We start from the raw sequence: 22,666 nt of genomic DNA on the forward strand, positions 1-22,666 counted from the left end.
TATAACTTTCTGGTAAAAACTCAACTAGACATGTTTGAAGGAGAAAGAATGCTGAGTTGCATCCAAAGAACACCATACCTACTGTGAAACATGGGGGTGGAAACATCATGCTTTGGGGCTGTTTTTCTGCAAAGGGACCAGGACGACTGATCCTTGTAAAGGAAAGAATGAATGGGGCCATGTATCGTGAGATTTTGAGTGAAAACCTCCTTCCATCAGCAAGGGCATTGAAGATGAAACGTGGCTGGGTCTTTCAGCATGACAATGATCCCAAACACACCGCCCGGGCAATGAAGGAGTGGCTTCGTAAGAAGCATTTCAAGGTCCTGGAGTGGCCTAGCCAGTCTCCAGATCTCAACCCCATAGAAAATCTTTGGAGGGAGTTGAAAGTCCATGTTGCCCAGCGACAGCCCCAAAACATCACTGCTCTAGAGGAGATCTGCATGGAGGAATGGGCCAAAATACCAGCAACAGTGTGAAAACCTTGTGAAGACTTACAGAAAACGTTTGACCTCTGTCATTGCCAACAAAGGGTATATAACAAAGTATTGAGATGAACTTTTGTTTTTGACCAAATACTTATTTTCCACCATAATTTGCAAATAAAGTCTTTAAAAATCTGACAATGTGATTTTCTGGATTTTGTCTCTCATAGTTGAGAAAGTTACAGGCCTGTCTCATCTTTTTAAGTGGGAGAACTTGCACAATTGGTGACTGACTAAATACTTTTTTGCCCCACTGTATATGTCATTTTGAACTTTGCATTTAAATATTATTCTGTGTTGGTTGCTACGTTTGGACGGTGTTCCTAGGGGGAACTCCTTTTTTAAGGGGGGGCGACCCCCTCCACTCCACTAGGGGTCTCTGCCTTTGTGTTCTGCGTGCTGGCTCTTGTTTGTGTTTCAGGTGATCAACCTGATGAGCCACACCTGGGCCGTCGACATAAAAGGCCAACACCAACCCATACTGCCCTCTCACTCTTCTGTTGGACACGGCCGCGTCTTTGTTTCTGCACATTTTTACACTCCCATACACGCAATCATTACTGATGACTGACTTCCACATTTGCTTAGGTTTCTTGGAATTCCTTTGGTTTTTGTTTTAATAAATAAATACGCATTTGTTAAACTTAACTTGTCTGGTCTCCCATCTATGTTGCAGCCTATGACCAAGGCCGTAACAAGAGACAACACTTCCCATGATCCAACGCTACTTCACAACACCACTAAACTTCGTCTTTAGTTATATATTTGTTTGCGAGACCTCTGGTGGCAGAATATTACATGTTGTGCACCAAAAAGGCCCTTGAGCAAGGAATAAATGCGGGGGATGATGCCAGAAGAGACACATTCAGTCTCAGCAGACAGATTTAATATGTGACCTTCCAGGTGTGAAAAAGAAAATAATAATAATCAGGAGAAAATACTCACCGCCATAGTTTGCAGGCGTGCAGTGATGTCACACGAGCCGCCGATGGACACAGTGTTGTCATGTTTGTGATTGACAGCTGGAAAGCGTGGTATACAAGCTGCAAGAGAAACAGAAGGAGGTGCAGAGTTGAGTTTTTCTGCACCGGCATCCCATTCACATTCAGAGCACAGAGTGTGCACTGTACTGAGCAGACAGCAGATTAGGTCCCATCACACACCTAATCATTCACTAACACGCACACTCATCTGCCTTACACCTCTCTTCCACTCGCCCTTATGTATTCCTTTCTTTTTCACTTGCTCCTCTCCTCCATTTGGTTTATTTCTCTCCTTTTTGCACCTTTCTCTTAGTATTAGCCTCCAAAATATACCCTCTGTACTATTCTTCCCAATGCCAAACCCTTCCATAACACATTCTCAAATAACAACGTACCATTCCGAGACCAATCATTTTGTCTCAATACATTTAGGATTAAAATAACTGCTGTATGCTGAAGTGGAAGTTTAGAGCTTGATTACATCATCACACACCCTCCCATGCCCTAGCACTGCAGGCATGCCAGCCCTGACTCCTGGGTGCAAGGTGCCATACATAAAACATAATACTACATAATAATGACGACACCTGGTTGTTTCAGAAATGTCCCTCTTCATCATGTCTAATCCAAGGGAGAGCACTGCAGAGGCAGAGGTGACCCTTATGGCCTGTGATCAATGATTCAGTCTATTAAGTGAAGGTGCTTTGATCAGTAATTGTCAATGACACTGGATCATGTATTTCAGTGATCTCCCAATGATTTAGTATTCTAACAAACTGAAGCTTAATTTTATCATATTAACAAGCATAATTGTTTCTAAGGCTGTCCAGTATACAATGTTTTGGAGCTTCGAAGCCAACAATTAGAGTCCCCTGGTCTAAATAAAGGTTTAAAGGGGACCTGTCATGCAAAATGCACTTTTTCCATGTCTTTTATACATAAAAATTGTCCCCTCTGTGTAAAGAGATTCTGAAAGTTTCAGGAAAAAAGATTCTCTCTCTTTTTGTCCTGATCCATTTCTATAAAAACCTGTCTGAAAATGAGCTGATCAGATTTTGGCGACTTTATGATGTCATAACGATTTTTTGGGCTTGTGTAACCATTAGCTAATAACCAACCAAGGTAACCCCCCCTCCTAGAGCACCATTAGGCTTTCACACCAGAGTACTTTTCCCAGTATAGTTCCGATATAGTTCTGAAAATGTGCGTTCACACCAAAAAAATCCGGAACTAGAATTTAGTTCATGAGAACCTTTCCCCCCCCTTTTCAGTCCCTGCTAGAGAGCGGGTGCTTTCATGGGAGAAAAAGGTTCCCATTTCTGATTGGCTGGGCGGATTGCAAACCACGCCCTGTAAAACTCCCAAAAAGTTTTGTGAAGCCGCCATTTTATTTTCCTCGCATTAGCATTATTAGCATTAGCCCAGCGCACAAACGGACAGGGACTAACTTATGGCAACACAAAAGAAAACATGGGAGCGGTGGAGATGAGGAGGTGTCGCCGTTTCTGGCGATTTACTCGGAAGGCTTCAGAAGCTGCTGTGAGTCCCAGCAGCTTCTACTGAAGTCAGTCCCCAACTCCGGGGACTTCCGGCCGGGGACTTCCGGCCGGGGACTTCTGGTGGCAGTATACGCCGTGAAGTTGTTTGCGGCCTGCCAGTAAACCCAAAGCAGAAGAAGTGACATCAGCGGCTTCATTTGCCTAATCCTCCCTCAGGGACTTATTCCGGTGTGAACGCGATCTGCTCTTTAGTTTCTGATGAACTAAGTACTGCAAAGTACTTGGTGTGAAAGCGCCTATTGTTTTCTTTTTAACCAAATATCTCTCAGAGGGGCGTGGGGAGGGGCTCCTTATTTTCATCAAAGTAACAGACAGAGAATCAGCACTTTCGAAACATGGCTGAAACAGAGAGGATTATGGGATGCTGCAATTATCTGTTTGGTGTTTCAGCCAATCACTTCAGAGACATGTTTTTATATATCTGAGACCTATAATATATTGGTGAAAAACAGTATAATAGGGGACCTTTAAGGTAGATTCTTAAGGTGTTTTATTGCAACCAGTCGCTTGTTGTTGCTGTTATTATTGACGATAAAAGCTTTAACTTAAAGGTTTGACGTGTTTTTTTTAGCAAGGAACAAATAAATAAATGGTCATATTTTAGGGTCCGACCTTTAGTATTTCTTCAAAACAAAAAAAAAAACAAAAAGCTTAGATAAACACTCTTTGGTATGACGCTCATATGGAGTCATGCTGCTTGGGGAAATCTTCAGGTGACAGGTTCATCTTTAGCGGGAGCAAATGATGTGCAGGGACAGGGAGGTACTTGGATGCGCTTAGTGTGAACGTCTATGAGCGGTGACACTTCCGGGGCCTGCTGCCAAGGTAAACTCAGTTATCCAGTGATGTCTGTTCCCCTCCCCCATTTCACACACACTAACACACACAGCAACTTTCAACCTTTCCCTCCGACCCCATGGGACAAGGAGAGACAGGAGGTATGGGGTGATGATGAAGCTATTGGCAGAAAAGTGGATCTACACTCTCTCAGGACTTTAGCAACAACACCATCAATTTGTACTTGCTATTTATTTGCAAAATGTAAACTGATTGGATGTGATGTTAAAGGAATCCCAGATTTAACATATACAATGTTGTTTAGGTGTTTTTGAGAGTTAGAGTAAAATCTAAGGTGTGTGAACTGTGCTTAAAATATATAGGCACATTATAAAACAAATGGCAAGATTAGCCATGTTGGCCTATTGAGAAAGTCGGTCCTTAAGCTGTGATGGAAGTTGAAAACCGAGTCACCATAGTTTTTCCTTTACAAGTACTTTATTTTTTATTATTTTTTATTGCGGTGCCTGTGCCCTGCTGCTGCAAAGCGAGAGCAATGTTTGTTTTTTGCATTTTCTATTAAATGTCCAAATTGAACATCTTGACACTAAACCAGTGTTCTTGTTTATTACATTTCTTTTTTTGAGAACATTTATTAGTAAAAAGTTGTAGGGACAACATTTGTAATTTCAAAAGCGCAAATGACGCCTATGATTTTTAGTAATTCCAATGAAATAGTTTACCTGGCAAAGTCTAGTGAAATGCAGTTATTCAGTAGCAAGGGAATTTCCATTTTTATTTTTCATTTACACTTTTTTTTTTATTATCCCTAAAGATGACTTTTATCATGTATACTTTGACATAGTTGTCAGTATCAATAATCCATTGTGGTCTTTTGTCAGTTTTACTGTTTGGATACGGACAGCTGATCTGGGTTCAGCGGCAGCAGGCAGAAGGTAATCAGTGATGTAAATGGCCCTGATAAGCTGCAATCAGGTATCAGCCAGACGACAGCAGCGTAATGCAACTCAACAGACACGTTATCGTCGCAATCAGCTGAGGCCAAATTAGAATCGACCTATGACTCTCTCCTATGTTCCTTTAAATCATCCGCGCTACGCTGCTTTCACCTTCTCGAGGCATATACAAATGGGGAAGGTCGAATTTTGTTTGGCTTTTTTTATAAAGGACGAAAACTGAAATGTAGACGGCAGAGTGAGATGATAATTGTAACTGATGGAATTGCAGTTATTAGAATTGATGGCACACTTTGATCCGGATAAAAGGAGGCCTATAAATGAGCTTTTTAAAATGTTAAAGAGCAAAACACTGCTTTGTAGATCACAAATGGGACACATATTTGTCTTGCTTCTTCACAAATAAGAACACAAATGTTAACTCTAAGAATTGGTTCGTTAAAAGCTGCCAATGGTTACCTCGCTGCCCCTCTGGAAAAGCAGCAAACGACAGGGCAATACAATTAACATACAATTGCAATAAAGTGGGAAAAATTAAAGAATCAATCAGTCATTTTCAATGTCGTCTTGACATTGAAAATGCTTTTGATGCGTGAAATAAAGGACATTTATCAAATCTTAATTCGTTGTCCTCCTTCTAGTCATCACCGGATATGTGCCTGGTACACGGGAGCAGGATTGTGGCTATTTTCATTTGGAACAAGCTCAGAAAGAGCCTGGGGGTACCCATCCACCCCCCCTTCTGTCCGAACATCCAGCCCATAGCTCATATCCCGCTGCTGACTTGGCTGTTTTCCAGTAGGGTTTGTGGCGTTCTTTTAGCCCCGCTAATGTAGCTACCTATGTAGGTTAAAGACCCACTCGTGGTCAACAAATACACCAGTGCCAGGGGAGACATCTCAAGGTGAACACACTGTTCAGATCATACACTCTCCCTTCAGAGGTGGTGGCGACAATAAATAGGACAACAATGTCATGAGAGACATATTTCAGCTCTGATTGATTTATTCTGAGTGGTACATGACAAAAAAAAACACTAAGCCATGACAAATAGTCTTAGGAAAAAGCATGTTGGGTTTTTTATCCAAAGAGATGTATAGAAAAATGGCATAAATGTGATTGCTTATGCAGCTAGGTTGTGCATCCTTCTCGCAAAACGAAAGTGTGTTTTTACCCTTGAAAAATTGACTTTCTCCATTTAATCCCCCATTCCTGTCTGCTGTGCTTAGGAATTTGCAAACCCCTTAATTCCCTAAATGAGCAAGGAAATCAATAGGACGACTCCGGGCCTTTACTCAGTCTAATTATACACATTTATCACCAATCAAAGCCTTGGATTTGAATACTGACCGCTGAGACTCTGTTGTACTGTAAGGCAAAGTGACCGTCCGACCGCAGTCCAGTTCATCCGTAAAGCAAGACTAGAGCAATTTGCAGTGCTGAGGATAAGGATCAGAGCAAATAACCACCGGACCAATGGGAAAGAACAGAAGAGAAGAGGCCGAATGTCTTCTGGATAATCACAGAACATTTCAGTTCATATGAGACTAGGCAGATCAAATTCATTCACACAATTGAAGCCAAGAAAATGCTTTAGTCCCAGCAATTACTGTGCGGCGGGAAGATACAGAGATCTGTCTGGACCGATCTAAAGTTGCCTTATTGGGTTTTAGGGCTGAAAATGAACAATATGATCTTTGGCAATAGGGTTCTTGCCACTATGAACAAGTATAGATCGTTTGTTTTCCCAGTAAGGGGAGAAATACCAATTAAAAAGGTCTGAAAAATGATTCAAGCTTACAAAACGATGATTTGAAGGGCAAGGTATTACTTCATGTTTATTCAAATGTGTCCTTTGTCAAGACACACCGAGAATTTGTTTCGGTAGCAAGTACATTTTGGCCTTTTTAGATGAGAAAAAGCAATATATAGATATGAGAGAAAGAGGACACATTGACCAGTACTAAACTTGTCGCCATGAGTGACATTACATTCACATTGTGACACTAAAGTCTGTCGGCTTCTTAAGCAAATAAGAACTTTGGTGATATGGACAGAAAGAAAGGAGCAAGAGCAAAACACTTGTCAGGCACTGGAGCAGTTCACTTCCTTTTAAATCTCCTGCAGTATCTCGGCTGAAAGGCAGAGGGAAGGGGGAGAGGAACAAATAGGGCAGGACAGACAGCACAGGAGACAGAGTCAGAGAAGATGCTAAAGCTCCATGTTGCTACCTTACTGGGAACTAGGCTTTTGTTGGTCAAGGCAGAAAACCAACTGGTTAAGATAATTATGGTCATGGTTAGAGGAAACATTGGGATTAAAGAAAGTGCTGAAACGCAGTCTCAGAACATATCTGCTATCGTCTGATGTGGATTGCTCTCAATTCCAACTCTACTATTGCATCTCAAGTTCCTAATCTGACTGCAAACAATTGACTATTACAAGGAAAAGGAATCTTAGCTTGCATATGTGATAGCTACACCTGAACCCCCCTAAAATATTGCCCCTTTTTTCCCCCCAGAAGCCTATTGTCGTCCGATCGCTAGCCAATTGGCTTCAAAGTAGGTGGATTTACCCATTTGAGTGTTTTCTTTGGCTTGTTTCTCTGTTCTTTTGGCATTTTTTAAATGATAAAGCACAAAGGTTGTCAAAACCCACTACTGCATCCTTTGTGGGTGTTTATTATTCATTGTTTTTTGACTGGTCTGGGACGGCCGATCAACCTTCCTTTAAACCCAGAACTGTGAGCATTTGTATAGCTGCAAGGGCAAATGTGTGTTTATATGTCTGTCAGTGTTAACTGTAAGAGTGTGTTTAGAATAAGAAAATTGCCAAATGTTGAAGTCCCCTTTAAAGCTCTTGGCAAACCTGACCTCTTTCGTGGGCAGAAAATGGCCGGCAGATATTAGGAGAGACATTTTGAGGAAAACAGCGAGAGATGCATAGACCTCTACTCTCCTTCAGAGCCAAAGCCACGAGAGGCAGTGAGCAATGTGTCTTTCCTGAGGGAATAATGGGAAATGAACCGTTCTAAAGGCCTAGTATATCCAACGGGACACAACTTCAGGCATCGCTGCCAAAGTGTCACAACACTGGCAGGCCGCAAAACACTGACGCACACAAACAAAGACACACACAGAAGCTATGAAAACATACAAAGAGCCTCTGCGCCGCAGTCTTTTGGCTTAAAACATTAAAGGGGCAATATGAATTTCACAGAATATGGCAAATATAAATGACCCAATTTGAAGGATTACTTTTTAGTGACCACAATTAACAATAGTATGCTGCAAAAAAAGACTTTACTGCACGATTGCTGAGAGGGGAACTAAGATGGACACATTTTCCCTGCACAGGAAAAACATAGCTGTAAAGATCATGCATTAAAGCCAGCTGACACTGATCAGAACGATGATGATGTTTTCCGGTGACGGCTCCTCTCACTGCCTTTGCCCGGTGCCGGTGCACGGTTGCCATGGGAGATGTTTATGTAAGCCATGCCTAATCCTGTTAACTGTTACTGCGGCTGCTGAGCAGCAAAAGTGTTGGGCAATGCTGCACTGCAAAAATGGTCTATCTTAAGTCCTTTCAATGAGCACCGGGGTTTGACTTATTCTTGAAACAAGTGAACAAGGGAAACAGGAAGAGATCATTTTAGGCATTTGGGGAGAAGACAACACTGAGAAGTGATTGGGACGTTTTCTTTCATGGTCAAACTGATAACATATCTTGGGTTTAAAATAAATAACAATTGGGACACTCTCCTCTTGGAAACATCCCCCATTGACACCCATACGATTTGCCTGTGCCTTGAAAAGACATACAGTATATTCCAGACATTTCTATTGACCTACACTACTGATGATCTTTATGTATATGTCAGGAACAGGAAAGACAATGATAAATGTCAAGGCAGAAGTTATGCAAAACTGAGCGAGACCCTGTAATGCAGCATTGTATCATCTCATACTGAAGAGCTGTTACTAGAATTGATTTTTTTTGCAGGGCAGTCTAAATCATCATGGACTATAAACCCCTACCTCACTGCCTTATCTTCAACCTTCACCACTGCCATAAAAAATATAACCTTTAAAAAATGTTTACCCTTCAATAATATGAACATTATGAGTGTATTCCGCCATCTTCTGTAGAAAAGGAACGGCAAGGGTGAAGTCAAAGCCTAATTATCCCGATTAAAAAGCGAGAGTATGAACGAGTCATACAAAAGAGGATTATACAGACATGAAAGAAGAGAGAGGGGGGAGAGATAGAGCAACAGAGAAATGGAAGCTCATATAAAATCAGACGTGGATGATGGGAAGTCGCACACATGCAGCCTCACAAAGAGATTGGACAGGGAACCTATGCATCGCTGGTCTCCTCACCCATTCCCTTCACTCTCTTTTGCTCCATTAGCTTTATTACAGTCTCTTGGCTGAGGAATTGGGCTATTGAACTGTTACTACATCATGAAGGTCAACGAAAGATCCATTGTGGTTTTGATACCGTTCTGCCGTTAGTATAAGGGGTTTTCCTAAAGTCACAGATCAGGTGGAGCTTTTATGTGTACGTAGTTCAATAGATGTATGTTGGAAAATGAAAATTAGGATCAACCGCAAAAATTATCCATAGTAAATCATTCAGGCTAATGTAGATTTTGAGCAACTCCAAAGATTTAGCTTTAAGGAACAACATGTCAGTCAGAGGGCTGTTTGCGATACTTTGGTACTCAAAACATATGGGATGGATTGTCTTGAAAGATGGTACATTCATGGTCCCAAGTCGATACTGATTTCTGCAATCCCCTGACTTTTAATCTAACACAGACGGCACCAAATTGATGGCAATCCAATTGCTAGTGACTTATTCGACCGGCCCACCTCGGTACCTCAAGTAAATACCGCTAATAAATTGTCGACGGGGGGTTGCTAGTGACTTATCCGACCGGCCCACATCGTCCGACCGGCCCACTTCAGTACCGGCCCATAGGGATTCGTCCCGAAAGTCCCGATGGTCAGTCCGCCACTGCCAACAACATAAGGGTCAAGATTAGAGGTTGCGCTAGACTTTTTCGCTGCCCGTCATTTTGACGGACAGGATCGTAACATTTCCGTCAAAATCCATTATTACCGTCGGTCTGTACACAACCGGGGGGGGGGGGGGGGGGGGGGGCGGGTGGGTTGGGGCGGAAGAGCACGCTCGTTTATACTTTACGCTCCCAGACATTTCAATGATTTGTACGGCATAGTTAGGTCTGGAAACGACATAAGGGCATAACACCGGAGCCCTGCTGCGGGGAAACTTTGGCGCTGTTCTGAGTTTGTTCTAATCTGTCAAAATGACGGACTGCTTTAAGATTTTTCCGTCATTGTCAAAAGAATTCCGTCATAGACGGAATATATTCGGTTAACGCGACCTCTGGTCAAGATCTAAAAACATCAGATCTTACACATACAGCTCTTCCAAATATAGAATACAACAATTTTCCAAAATTAGTCAATACTGAGATTGGCCATCAAGCCTTCTCAAACACACACACAGACACACGTGCCTCACCTCACCCCCCCCCCCCCCCCCACCTCTTGTTTCTGCTCAGTGTCAGCACTGCACAGCAGCCTGGGCCTGTAACCCATTACACACAGTTTTGTTCTACTCAGCGCGTCATCATCACTTTGATGCATCCGATGATCACAGTGCGCAGAGGAACATTAAAATACAGGCTCTGCGAGTCACCAGGGGAACACGGGGCATTGGCCTCATCGCAAACCTTCCGAACCCCCCCCCTTCCCTTTCTTGTGTGATGCTGGAACAAGAAAGAAGAAAAATCTTTTAAAAAACAAGGCGATTACCTGACTTCAAATTAAAAGAACCTAATTTGTTATAAAGACTAAGTCACAATCTAATGCTGATAATACTTTTGGCAGGACCATTTTGACCAGCATCCTCATGGAAAAGACTTTAAATACAATACCATCAGTGTGCAATATACTGCTGTCACAGTGTTACGGGCTGGAAAACACTGCAATGACTGCATTGTGCCACAAAAAGCAAAACTCAGGACAAATCATATTGGAATGCTTTCAGCTTGCAGGGAGAATTTGCTGTTCAAATGAAAACATTTATATGAATAAGCAGTTTTGTGTTTTTGATAAGAGCTGTAGTGAAAAGGACTGTTAGCAGCAGGTGCGGCACAGCGGCTCAGTGATGTATAACGCAGAGGTCAATGCAACATAAAGACTACAACACTACATTTCACCCTGTGTCCTGTACCTACAGGAAACCTGCAGTAAGGTATGTGGAGGTAGCTTCCTCAACGTCCCTTCTTCTCAAATTAAAAAGGTCAAAGTGCATTTGACCCTCTTTGGACCAAGTTGTCATCTGCCTAATGTCTGCTTTAATACTGACAGACTGGCAGTCCTGGTATTTTTGTTCCTAATGCCAGGAGCCAGGGGTGCAAAACAAGGTTTAAATCTCACACCAAGCTCATTAGAGAGACGAACCAGCAGCAGTCTACCACCATTAACGTGCCAGCTCAGCAGTAGCATCAGTGGGGCGGCAAAGTTGTGATGGAAGCCCTGCCATGAGACGGTAGGAGCTTGGATCAGAGACCAAGACATGGACATGCAAACTTAATACACGCTTATACATCCTCACTTTCAAATGAGCTGTAAAGAGGATAGAATAATAGGTACCGGCATGTTTTGGTGTGAATTTGTTCCGCGTTAAAGTACGTACATAAGCTGTACCATTCTGCACAAAGACAAATGTAGAAAACCATCAGAAACACTGAGCTCTTTGGCTTGATTTCGAAAAGATAAGTGGGAAAAAAACCTGACACAAAAGGAATGTAGGATATTCAGATGAAATGAATTCAAACAAACCTGAGAAGATAGAGAACATCGGGAACCGAATAATGCTTTCCCTATTGAAAGATTATCTGCGGTTTTGCAGTTTTGTCCAAGAATGACTTCCAAAATGGTAAATTATATGACGAGTCAATAAGTCGTAAAGCATACAGTGCAATCTTGATGTCAGTGATATCCATGATTGGTAGTTTAGCTGTACCATGAACTCACCAGATCGTAAGCAATCAATTTTCCTTCTCTATGAGTTATACAGCTAATTTTTTTCCAATTCATGCGGCTGTCGTGTGAATGCCATTAAACAGAGCTGTCAGTGTACACCATGACACACCAAGTGAGAATCATGCAGGAACCTTTTCGGGGACTAGCTGGAGCAGCATGGAAGCCGAACGTGTTACATCCTCCCAGTCTAATTTAATTATAAGTGCCATTTATTTTCCCATTCATCTTCCACACGGGGAAAACTACGTTCCTGTCGGGAGAAGCCTTTGTGGTGAATCCACTCGAGACAATTCTGCGGTGCAGAGTGCAACGCTTTAAAAGGGAAAGAAAACAAACGATTTGATTGGATCATGACTGATTTCAAGAGTACTACAGCTACTGATGTATTCCTCTGAATCCTAGTGTGTCAGCCATCATGTTCAAAGCTACAAAAATGTTTTTGTCACTACAAGGCATCCAGTTTTATTAAAAGAAAATATTGTCCCGATAAAATTATGTTGCTTTAACTCTAATCTGTTTAGTATCCGTATAATGTGAATCGTATCCTTGAGATATGTATAGCAGTATGTTTTGTAATGTAATCAGTATATGTGCTTTCCTATGCATTATTGAGGGGAAATAAATATTTATGATACAGTCGTGGCACAGTTTTGCCTTTTGCTACTTGAAGACATCATGCACATCCAGTATGACCCACATACTGCAACAACAAAAAAAAGTCTCACTGTCTAATTTGCTGCTCTCACCTTCTATCACTCTTCACGCATGGACAAACACAAATATGCACTCGCCAATACGCATCCTGAGCACATCGGCTTCGTTTTAAGGGCCTACTGGAGTGTTTGACATTGTATAGTTGAAGTGTGTGTGATAGGAGGAGTGACCCGCGTGTGTGGAGGGTAAACGGAGTGACTCCCCGGGGGGGCAGCTTGTTCTCTCCAGCCCTCTTTTAGAGTTCAGACAAGTCCCATGATGCCGAGAGATTAATGAAGCTGCGCTGACACCGTGATCCCTGCAGGATACACACACAGTCACAAGCGTACATGCACACACACTATTCATTTCGCCTTGTGACAGTTTTCATGTACCTGCAATGATGCGAGTCAAGTGTTTGTTGCACTGAGGGTGGTACACCGACATATGGACATTGGATTTCTTAGAAATGAACGTGCATTTAATTGAAAGTAGGACCTTCAACAATACATATCTACAGTTTTATCTAATTAGGCGTCTCCCATCAGTAATAAATAGAAAATAAAATGTGATTTTTTTTTAGATGGCACCTTCTCTTAATTCAGCATTATGTCATACATTATGCAAATTGATTCAAACCTTCAGGAGTCTTTATCTGAAAAGCTCAGATGAAAAACGCCTGAGTGTGTCTATCTTTTATTCTGGAAAAGATGCAAGCAAACTGCACCAGAGCTTGGGAGAGTGGAGAGGGTGTCGCATTAACACACGGACTAATCTCATGCCTGCAGTCAGACCGGATGCCTTACAAACTGCAGCAGTGCCTCTCTGTGCTCCAAACAGGTACTACGATTGTGCATCTACCAGTAATAGGGTTCTGCTGAAAAAAGCAAAAAGAAAGTACACAGAGAAAAGAACACCCCCAAGGATGTAGACTTCTGAAAAGGTATTTGAGGATAGGGAAAGAGGAAACAATAGATGTTGATGAACTTGGAGCATTTATTACAGTCGTAACAAAAATCTGATCCAAAAAATGCCTTTAATTATGTTATCTGCATTGAAGTCACAACAAAACTTTGATGTCAACTAATTCACACATTGACAAAAAGAAAGTCAATAATACTTCAAGTTAATCCAAATAAAAAATAAGGATACATTTAACCTTAGGAATCAATCAATACTATTAGCACAATTTGCACTTTTCTATTGAACCTACAGTACTAACTTACCGAACCGTTTACTTATTGTAAGTCACTCTGGATTAAAGTGTGAGCTCATTGAAATGTAATGACAGGTGATAAAAACAGTCTTGTGTTTGTGATCTTTGAGTTAAAAATGTTTACAGCAACACAAATCCTCCTGACAATCCATTTTGGTGACTGTATAGTCAAAGTAACACCATTGTAGGCACATGATGTAGTTTTACACATCATATCTTACCACTATTGATACAAATAACATTAATAATTAGAACATTCTATACCTCTTATATGATCCAAATAAGCAGGCTGACACAAATATGACCAAATGATCACACTGAAGCAGTGTTCGTGACACCTGAAACCGGTTTGATACTATTATCAGTCCCCAGAAATAGAAGGTAAAACTCAAGCAGGTGAAGCAGATGTGTTCTCCCGCTCAGCTTGCTTGTGATTTTTTCTATCCCGTGAAACACCTCCTCCTCTTCAATTCTTGTCGAAAATATTAGTCGCCTAATCTGCGGGGTCCTTATGAGATGGAATGCTGCCTGCACCAATGACGGTATTATTAATAGAAGAGGTGTCACCAAGGCAGTGATTTTTTCCACAGGAGGATGCTTTTCTCTTCTCGGAGAATGAAAAATAATAAGGCCAGCAACAGCTGGGCGAGAAAAATCAAAAAGTAGAAACCCACGGTGCGGTTGGCTCTGTGGTTACTGCGCTTGAGGGTCATGCTCACCCTGAGGGCAGTACAATACATGCACCCGTAGCAGTAGCACACAGACAATATGCACACATTCGTAATGACCGTCGGGGGAACAATCAGCAGCATGAATTCTCTGTGGGAAAGTGTGATGTGCTCCCTCATGGTGATATCATCACACAGGAACCCACTGGTTGGCTATAGGAAGCCCCCCTCATGCAAGCTCACCACTATCCCTCCATGGAGGCTCACTGCCAAACTGGCCAAACAAATGAGCCCCGTGCTAACGTGAACATTGCAGGTGTCGATCATTCTGAGGTAGTGGATGCTGTGGCAAATAAATACGTAGCGTTCCACGGCCATTAGAGCCAGGGTCATCTGGGCCCTGAGGACAAAACAACGTATGATACAGAACTGTGCAATGCACCAGCATCGGTAGATCTGACTTTGCTTCCGCACGATAGAAGTCAGTACAACCAAAGCGGTAAAAAAAGTTAGCCCTATGCCACAAGCCGATATGTTTCTCAGCAGAAGCAACTGTGGCTGCCACAAGAGGGGCTTGAATCTCACAGTCAGAAAAAGGAGGAATCCGTTGGTTGCAGAAGACAAAATGACACAGGCAAGAAAGACAAGAATAAAAGCCAGGAAAGTTTTGTCTGAAAAAGAGAAGTCCCAGGAGAGACAGCTGGACATTTCATCCACGTCTTCATTAAAGCCGACTGTAGCCGTCTCGTTGGATGTATTGGAGATAGAGCCGTTCGAGGAATTCAGATGTTCAGCCATCACTCAAGGTAGAACACAAGCTGTTGTTTGAGAGGATGGAGGTCTTCAGCGGAGTAATTGTGAGGAGGAAGGGAGGGGCCATGAATGAATCAAAGCTCGTTGAGGAGAGCATGTTTGAATTATGTCATCGGAAAAAAAAATGCTCTTAAAAAAGATTCCTTTATCATAAGTATTTTTTTGACCTTTACACAGGCTATATTCAAAAAGGAATAATCATGATTTCCTACCAAATACCTGTTTTTAGCTTTCAAATATAATGGAAAGGCATATTTCTGTAGTGATGGTTTACTTTGGTTCACTGAATTATACATAGGCATCTAAAGTGCATTAGTATCCTATTGAAGGACATATGGAAATGATTGTACGCCATGCATTTGAATATACCAGAACATTGCATCTGAATTGATGACAATTGACATATTTTTGTTCGGCTTCAATTCTAATGTCATTCATTTCTGTGACTTTTCATGCTGTGAGGAAATCAAGTAGGTCACAGAATCATTCAATGGATCTGTACAAGAAAGGTAATTTAAACGCAACTGCTCATTTCTCATGAAAGAACATGTAAAAAGAGGTTGCAAGTGCTCAAATTGGCATAGCACTTCTGACCTTTTGCACTCTTCTTCCAAGCATCGTAATTCAAAAAGCTCCAGCAAAGAGAAAAAAATAGAGCAAAGAAAAGCAACACATTGTACCATATAGGCAGCCTCAAGATTTAAACAGCGACTGATATTTTTTATTTGAATTAAATAAAGTCTTGTACATTTCACAGCTATAGGTGCCTACACAGTAAGCAAAACAAAATCTACTCTCTGTCCGTGTGCAGAACCACTCCACAGGGTAGCTCAAGACAGTCATGTGAATATAGGTGAGGGGGTAGAGCTGTGGGCAAAAAAAAAGTACTCCTCCAAAGATCGACTGATTTTAAAAGAATTAGATGAGGTCCTCAGTTTGTGACTTCAGGAGGCATTTTCATGCAGATTCCTTCCAAAGTCTATTTCTGAAAGAAACGCGACAACATATTTCGAGAAATGATCATGCTTTGAAGGTGGATAGCTGAAGTTCTTTGAGATGAACACAGACTTGATTCATTATACTTTAGAGATATGTTAAAGCTCCGAAAAGTTTTGTAATGGCACTTTTCAGTTAGTGATATACTTTGGAAATGTCTCTTGAATGTGCAATGACATCCTCCATCTTGACTTTCCGCTCGTTGCTCCACTTCCAGAGGCTTAAGACAGAACAGCATGGGAGCTCTTGATTCCGACCATGTTGTCTACACTGACAGACCGCCTCATAGACGATTTACTCAGGTCTTTGTACCTGTCCTCGCACAGCCGGGAGATGGCCTAGAGAGAAAAAAAAATATGTAATGTCTGAAAATTGTTTATAATGTCTCAACACCTATGGATGCACACTCATTTGTCTTTAACAGTATAACTAATGTGTGCTTTTCTTATCTATATTTCATAAGTTATATGAATCTTCATTACTGCATGCTTTTTTAACCTGCTATGCCTTTTTGCTGTAACAACATTTCCCAGCTGTGGGACTAAAAGGATTTCTGATGACATGTAACCAAAAATGTAATCCATTACAATATCTAAAGCAACCCTCCCAACCCTGGTTACTACTTATACAAAACAAGGAGACATGCCAGATTTGGAATGCAGCCTTGGGCATCCTCACCTCCAGTTTTTGGGCCCGCTTGTTGCTCAGTGGCTCTAGAGGGAAGCTGAGATTGTTTTCGTCCGCCAGCGAGCGCAGGTCGAAGTAATACTTGGCGTAGACGCTGGCCGGGACGTTGATGTTGAACTGGAGCAACTCCAGGAAGTGACGCTCCATCTCGTTCCTGCAGAGAATAGACATTAACTGAGTCTCGTCGAGTTTAGTTAGATTTGACTGCAGCAGCAGAACGGTTCATTCATGGTTGAAAGAAAACACTCACATGTCCTCCACTGTGATGTCTTTGAGGATCTGGCAGTAGTCAACGTTCCACACAGCCTGGTCGTCCCAGACCTTGGAGGCCAGCAGGATGGCGCCGAGAACGATCCGCTTCCAGTTACAGGGACAGATGTCCATCTCAGCGTACGTCAACAGCCTTTCCAGGTATACCTAACACAGAACACATCCATCAGGTTATGTACATATATAACAGTAGCAGGAGGCAGGAAATGATTACATGTGACATACACACTTTGCAATACTTCTAGATTTTTTACACTGATCCTTACAATGCAAGAGTTCCTGAATCTTTTAATGCTTCCAGTTAAACATTTTAATTGGTTTCTTTTTTTTTTCTTTTTAGAAAAACGTCACAAGAAGTGGTCATTGAATGGACTTTGTACAAGGAAGCTTGCAGGGAACATTTTGATTGCAGTTGCCGTCTCACATGCAGCTCTTTTGGGTAATGTCTGCATAATGTCAGGGTTGCAGTAGATGTGAAAGTGATGAAGATTAGAGGGTCTGAATCTGCTGTAAACTCACCAGAGTGACAATGGCGCACTCAGCAGTGAGCTGCGCCGAGCTGAAGAGCGTTCGTATGAAGCGGTAGATGAGTTTGTGTTCGGGGTCCACCACGGAGTAGTCGTCTGGAACCTTATCCCGCTGTTGGGCAGAGTCATTAGTCAATCGGCACAGAGCAAACGCTAAATGTTCTCGGTCTGATCAAACGCCTCGACTCACCGTCAGAGGGTGCTTCTTCTCATCGAATATGTCCAGCGTGCGGTTGGAGTCTCTTTAGGAGAAGGACATAAAGCAAAGTTAAATATGCATATTATAGGATTGTTTTCCCCTTGTACCAAATGGCTTACCTGTGGGGTTTTAAATGTGTTTGGTTTTCTCACTTCAGCCTTACACTAAATGGCATTTCAACTATATGATGAACACATCTATCAATCTAACTTACTGACTGCCAATGGCTTATCGGAAAACCATTATAGGTTGATAAACCATGGTACACATTATTTTTTGTTTTCAAACTGACTGACTACCTCACTTACTAACTGCCTAACTGACTAGCAACCTGCCTAAATGACTAGCTACCTGCCTAACTAACTAGCTGCCTGCCTAACTGACTAGCTGCCTGCCTAAATGACTAGCTACCTGCCTAACTGACTAGCTACCTGCCTCAATGACTAGCTACCTGCCTCACTGACTAGCTACCTGCCTCACTGACTAGCTACCTGCCTAACTCACTAGCTACCCGCCTCACTGACTAGCTACCTGCCTCACTGACTAGCTACCTCCCTAAATGACTAGCTACCTGCCTAACTGACTAGCTATATGCCTCACTGACTAGCTACCTGCCTCACTGCCTAACTAACTACCTGCCTCACTGACTAGCTACCTGCCTCACTTACTAACTGCCTGCCTAACTGACTAGGAACCTGCCTAAATGACTAGCTACCTGCCTAACTGACTAGCTGCCTGCCTAACTGACTAGCTACCTGCCTAAATGACTAGCTACCTGCCTAACTGACTAGCTACCTGCCTCAATGACTAGCTACCTGCCTCACTGACTAGCTACCTGCCTCACTGAATAGCTACCTGCCTAACTGACTAGCTACCTGCCTCACTGCCTAACTAACTACCTGCCTCACTGACTAGCTGCCTGCCTCACTGACTAGCTGCCTGCCTCACTGACTAGCTACCTGCCTCACTGACTAGCTACTTGCCTCACTGACTAGCTACCTGCCTCACTGACTAGCTACCTGCCTCACTGACTAACTACCTGCCTCACTGACTAGCTACCTGCCTCACTGACTAACTACCTGCCTCACTGACTAGCCGGCCCTTAACAAAATGGTCCCATTATGATGGAGATAAAGATGAAAGACTATTAAAAACACAACAGCAGTGGAATGTATGATATATAACAAACTGTTCTTACCTGTTCTTTATGTGGTAGTACATGGCCAATGCGACACTGGAACAAAGAGAAACCGACAGTGATAAGCAGAGAACCACTGGTTGTGATTTCCTCCTGGCTGCGTTTTAAATGTCTTCCAATATCCGCCGTAACTTTACCTGCTGCTACGTTTGTCGGAATGGGACTAAAGGACATATTGATATTTTCTCTGCATTTTAGTAAAGAGGCCGATGTAAGACATTGCTAACAATGGGTTAGCGTTAGGGATGCACGATATTGGTTTTTTGAAACCGATACCGATAACTTCCTGCTTCTCAAGACCGATACCGATACCGATAACCGATAATAATATTTATATATATTAAATGTACCTGTTGCCTTTTTCCCCTCCTCGTGGAACTTCTGCATTGCATTTGTTAATACAAATAGCAAGCGAACTATCTAACTCTGAAACGTTGAAATAGTCCCATACTACCGACAACATGTTTGTTTACTGTCCTGGCTTCACGGCCGCACACCATTTACGTCACAGCCAGGCATGAGTTAGGGAGCGCTGGATTTGTGAAAAACTCCCCTCTTCCTAAACCGCTAATACCACAGTACTGGCAAAACGGGAGGAGCCGAGTGAAAAACAAGCGCCCCTCATCCCAATCCACCCACACCGCAGTATTTTTTTCTTTTTTTTATCCAAAAAATATATTGTATATTATCGGGGCTTTTAATACTTTTATCGGGTTTATCGGGATGACGTCATAATTCCTAATATCGAACCGATAATTATCGGGCCGATAATTATCGTGCACCACTAGTTAGCGTGTCAGCTGGAAGCAGAATAGCTGAAATAATAATGTTTTGAGAAGTGAGGGACAAAGCCCATGACTCTTTCCTTGTCCCATGACCACAATTTGCTCAAAAGGAAAGCAGCAAACTAAATTAAAAAAGATAAACTACTTCTGTGAAGATATTTCAGAGGCGAGGGAGTGTCACTTACCATTTGATCGTGCTCTTGAGGTTGGGCTGGCTGACGGTGCTGTCATCGATGAATATTGTTGAGCAAGAACTGTACTTCTTTGTCAGCTGCCCAGGGGACATCTGCAAGGGAGGAGGGAATGGAGCACGCTTACAATGAGTGGAGGGATACCTGTTAGAGTTTGGATGTTTTAAAGTGGGGCTGTATGAGGTACTTTACCCTATTGAGTGTTTTACCTACAGACGCTGGAATTAGGAATGAGTTGCGTCTTGATATTGCTGCTCCCACCATCACAAAAGTACATTACTTAGCTTCAGATTACGGATAAGTACCTTAAAGAGCCCCACAGCAATACATCATTTTAAACATTTAATTAAGCGAATGGCATTTCTGGTTCAAATGTTGCCCAAGTGTAAGAAAAACGTAAGCATCAAGTACACGCAGACCTGTCACTTACATGATTCAAGTAGTTGCTTTTCCTCTTCTCACGCACTGAAATATTAAAAAATAAAATAAGAAGTCAGTGGGTTTAGGAGATTCAGAGGGTGTAAAACAGATTATTGGTGATGGCTTTAGCAGGTAAATACTGACCGTCTGTCTGCGACTTGTTGAGGAAGAGGGTGCTGGCTCTGGGGTGGTCTGATGGGTTTGACTCTTGGGCCAGCTCTGTAAGAACAAGTGGAAAGCATTAAAAATACTGAATCGGTTTGTCCCAAAAGTCTCCATAATGATGCTATGTTGCAAAGTGTCCCAAAAAAGCAGCAAAGTGATTCATCACCCACCGTCCGGGAGCTCCCTGTCGCTGATGTGCTGCAGGTAGGTGCCAGTGTCCTCGCTCACGTCCTCGGTGGTGGTGATGGGACATTCCTCCAGCTCCAGCTCCCTCCTGTGGATCTTGGGACTCTCTCCAGGAGAGATGCAGCAAGACACCGAACCTCCCATCTTTGACCTACAACAGTCCTGCTACAGCCAGCAATGTTTCCCATACAACTCCTGCAGCTTAGGTTTAATCTAAATCCTCTAAGTGGCAGTCAATGAAAGAAACCCCAATCTAAAGCTGACTGACTCTTCAGATAAAGCATCTAGTTTACTACGACCCAATCTAGCCTGTATTTTTGGCAGCAAAGTGAAGAATTCTGCTTCAGAGTTGAATGGGATTTAATGACAGCCAACTGGGTGTCTGCAGTATGTGCAGGACAGCTGACATTTTCAGGGCGTGTGCGCAGCATAGCACTGGTGCACTTTAATAACAACAACACGCGTGAACTTAATATTTTTTGGGCGTTAAAAGACTAATATTAGCTCATGTTATTGAATAAAAGCTAACATACAAAGTCACAGGCTCCTCTAGCTCCCTCCATAGCTAGCCGGCTAATGCTAGCTTCCGCAGCTCAGTCCATTCCTGGCTTGCATGGAATAATCCATATTTTACTGCAGTTACAGTCCCTGTCACACTTAAAGGCTTATCTACAAGAATACACTTTACATTACCCAAATGGAACCAACTCCTTGGATCAATAAATGCGTGAAAAGATAACGAGTTTTGGAATTTTTAAGAGGTAGCCAACGTTAGCTCTCATCTCGTCGCATTTGCAGGAGACACGTCTTGGATGTCAAATCCAACGCAGCACTGAAAGTTCAGATGTAACTTCCGGCTACTGATTTTCAAAGTAAAGGTCCTCTTGTATTTGATGGTGTCATGGTCTTAACATTCTTATTTAGTGACGTATATTTTATATCTGGCAATGTGTGTGCTAATTATTCAGTTCAAAATTAAAACCGTTAACTTCATGCAAGGACATTTTATTCATAAAAAAAGCTATACTTAAAATAAAAATCCTGATTTCTCCAGCTTTTAATTAAGTTAATTTGCTCATTTGGTTCACGTTTTACATTAATTCAGAATAGTATTACTTATCTTATCTTAAAAACCTGTACAAAAAATATATACAATACAATATGCATCATGGTTCTGAATTGGAAACGCCCCTCATGTCAGGTTAAAAGTGTTTATGTGATGAAGCTTTTATTTCCAGATTTCCATGCTTTTATTTTGTGTACAGGAACGCAGGTCAAACGGAAACTGTGTTGGTGCTATGTGTTGTGGTTGTGAGCTTTACAGAACTAGTGGGCTTCATCTGCAGGCACCGCCCCCTTAATTAAATAGAAAACACGGCCGTTGAGAAAATCCTTTGCGTGCACGCCCATTTTAAAATCAGGCTTGCTCATTGGTCACTTTTAACCAAGCTGTTACATAATTGGTTGAAATGACTCATTGATGTGGAGTGGGCTGGGAAATTAGTATTGCAAATACGCCACAATGTTTAATAACGCAAAACCTCTGAAGTTGCGTTTTCCTAAAAGAAACAGGAAATATTATGATGATTTAGAAGAAACAGACGACGCAATGATTTAAATTAAATTGGCATTGAAGTACATGTAAACCACAAGAAGATGGAGGTATTGACTCAGTAAAAGAGCCAGAAGGCTCTTTAGGCTACCAAAGAAAGTCAGAAATCAGGAAGCTTGGAATTTTGAACAACCGAATCTCAAATGATATGTTAGAAATTCAAGACCAATAATT

The 22,666-nt window shown here is 42.1% G+C and overlaps 1 protein-coding gene across 1 annotated transcript; it reads right to left on the minus strand.

Annotated features, from left to right (window-relative positions):
* Positions 1-15,949: 15,949 nt before the first annotated feature.
* On the minus strand, positions 15,950-21,710 carry LOC307032419 (cyclin-Y-like protein 1). The gene is made up of 10 exons (XM_079670387.1): positions 20,865-21,710; positions 20,674-20,748; positions 20,540-20,574; positions 20,104-20,204; positions 19,134-19,169; positions 17,927-17,978; positions 17,729-17,848; positions 17,190-17,356; positions 16,931-17,093; positions 15,950-16,590 (listed from the first exon to the last, which is right to left on the minus strand). Exons 1-10 carry the CDS (start codon positions 21,022-21,024, stop codon positions 16,474-16,476), a joined length of 1,026 nt encoding a protein of 341 aa, XP_079526513.1. The 5' UTR covers positions 21,025-21,710; the 3' UTR covers positions 15,950-16,473.
* Positions 21,711-22,666: the final 956 nt, after the last annotated feature.

Source organism: Notothenia rossii, assembly GCF_949606895.1.
Source record: "Notothenia rossii genome assembly, chromosome: 3".
Lineage (NCBI taxonomy): Eukaryota > Metazoa > Chordata > Actinopteri > Perciformes > Nototheniidae > Notothenia > Notothenia rossii.

What these genes read in the sequence shown, in the direction of transcription:
- LOC307032419 (XM_079670387.1), bottom strand. Translation starts at nt 21,024, where the DNA reads ATGGGAGGTTCGGTGTCTTGCTGCATCTCTCCTGGAGAGAGTCCCAAG. An exon ending in TACTACCACATAAAGAACAG is followed by an intron (nt 17,979 to 19,133) that starts GTAAGAACAGTT and finishes CTTCTCCTAAAG; the next exon opens with AGACTCCAACCGCACGCTGG. An exon ending in GACATCACAGTGGAGGACAT is followed by an intron (nt 17,094 to 17,189) that starts GTGAGTGTTTTC and finishes TATTCTCTGCAG; the next exon opens with GAACGAGATGGAGCGTCACT.